We start from the raw sequence: 1,668 nt of genomic DNA, 5'->3' as shown, positions 1-1,668 counted from the left end.
ATTAGAAGTAGAAAATGCAGAGATATTGAAGATTATGAGAGTGAATATGATGGTGTATTTTGAAACACCGAGCCCACACTATATATAAGGGTAATGGTAACCGAAGTCACGGGGTGAACAGTAGCCGAAGTAACGGGTGAACAGTAGCGAAAGTCACGGGTGAACAGTAGCGGAAGTCACGGGGTGAACAGTAGCGGAAGTCACGTGGTGAACAGTAGCCGAAGTCACGGGTGAATAGTAGTCGCTAAGAATTTGATATAAATACAATTATACGTGACCTTATTAACCATAACACTTTAGTTTTTTAAAATGTCTAAGTCTGAGAGTGAGTATTCTTCATCTTCTTCGTCTTCAACATCAGAAAAATTTGTTGAATGGCTTCTTGATGATTCTTCCTCCAAACTCACTACCCACTATGTTGCCTTACAAAAACAACAAATAGCAGATGCAACTTCTACGTCAAAACGTAAAAAGAAGAAAAGAAGAAATATAGAAAGAAAGCGTGAAGATGGATATCGACGTCTGTATGAAGACTACTTTTATGAGAATCCGACATACAATGATGATATATTTCGACGTAGATTTCGGATGCGGAGACCATTATTTCTTCGCATAGTTGAAGGTGTGAATAATCACGATCGATACTTTGAAAGTGGTATCGATTGTACCGGTAGATCAAAATTATCATATCTTCAGAAGTGTACTGCTGCGATACGAATGTTAGCATATGGTGTAGCTGCAGATGCTGTTGATGAATATTTACGAATTGGTGAAACTACAACAATAAAATGTGTTAAGAAGTTTGTACGAGCTATTATTGCAGTGTTTGGGGACGAGTATTTACGAAGACCAAATGTCGCTGATCTTCAATGACTACTTTATATTGGGTACCAACGCGGTTTTCCAGGTATGTTAGGCAGTATTGATTGTATGCATTGAGAGTGGAAAAATTGTTCGGTGGCATGGCACGGACAACATGCTAGAGGGGACCATAAAACTCCAACTATTATGTTAGAAGCAGTTGCTTCACAAGATTTGTGGATATGACATGCTTTTTTTGGGCTTCCAGGCACATTAAATGATATCAATGTGTTAGATCGATCTCCCATCTTCCACGAGGTCTTAGAAGGGAAAGCACYAGAGGTAAATTTCTCTGTTAATGGTAACAACTATAGTTTAGGATACTACCTTGCAGATGGAATCTACCCTAACTGGGCTACGTTTGTGAAATCCATCCCGTTGCCCCAAAGTAAAAAACATCAACTATTTGAAAAAAAAAAACAAGAATCAGCTAGGAAAGATGTAGAAAGAGCGTTTGGCATATTACAATCACGATTTGCCATAGTTAGAGGTCCATCACGGATGTGGTTCAAGGAAATAATCAGAGAAATATTACGAGCTTGYGTAATAATGCACAACATGATTGTCGAAGATGAACGTGACTCATACATTCGTCAATTTGATTTCACAGATGATGCTAATTTCAGTATATCTATGCCTGRAGTTTYTCGAAATCATYTTCCTRAGTATGAAAATTATCTTCGAAGTCATGCAAGAATACGTAACAGGACTCACAACAATCAATTACAAGCGGATTTGGTTGAAGAGATTTGGAGCCGATTTCAAGGAGAAGAAAACAATGATTAATGTAACGTTTTATTTCTATCT

General features: G+C 37.8%; 1 protein-coding gene across 1 annotated transcript; it reads left to right on the top strand.

Annotated features, from left to right (window-relative positions):
- Nucleotides 1-588: 588 nt before the first annotated feature.
- LOC112514140 lies at nt 589-1,647 on the top strand. The gene is made up of 2 exons (XM_025120471.1): nt 589-769; nt 1,070-1,647. The coding sequence occupies exons 1-2, from the start codon at nt 589-591 to the stop codon at nt 1,645-1,647; spliced, it is 759 nt and encodes a 252-aa protein (XP_024976239.1).
- The last annotated feature ends 21 nt before the right edge of the window (nt 1,648-1,668 follow it).

This window comes from Cynara cardunculus, assembly GCF_001531365.2.
Source record: "Cynara cardunculus var. scolymus isolate 2C chromosome LG 6, CcrdV1, whole genome shotgun sequence".
NCBI lineage: Eukaryota > Viridiplantae > Streptophyta > Magnoliopsida > Asterales > Asteraceae > Cynara > Cynara cardunculus.
The sequence above is the reverse complement of the archived record's forward strand: the minus strand, read 5'-3'. Positions and strand labels throughout refer to the sequence as shown.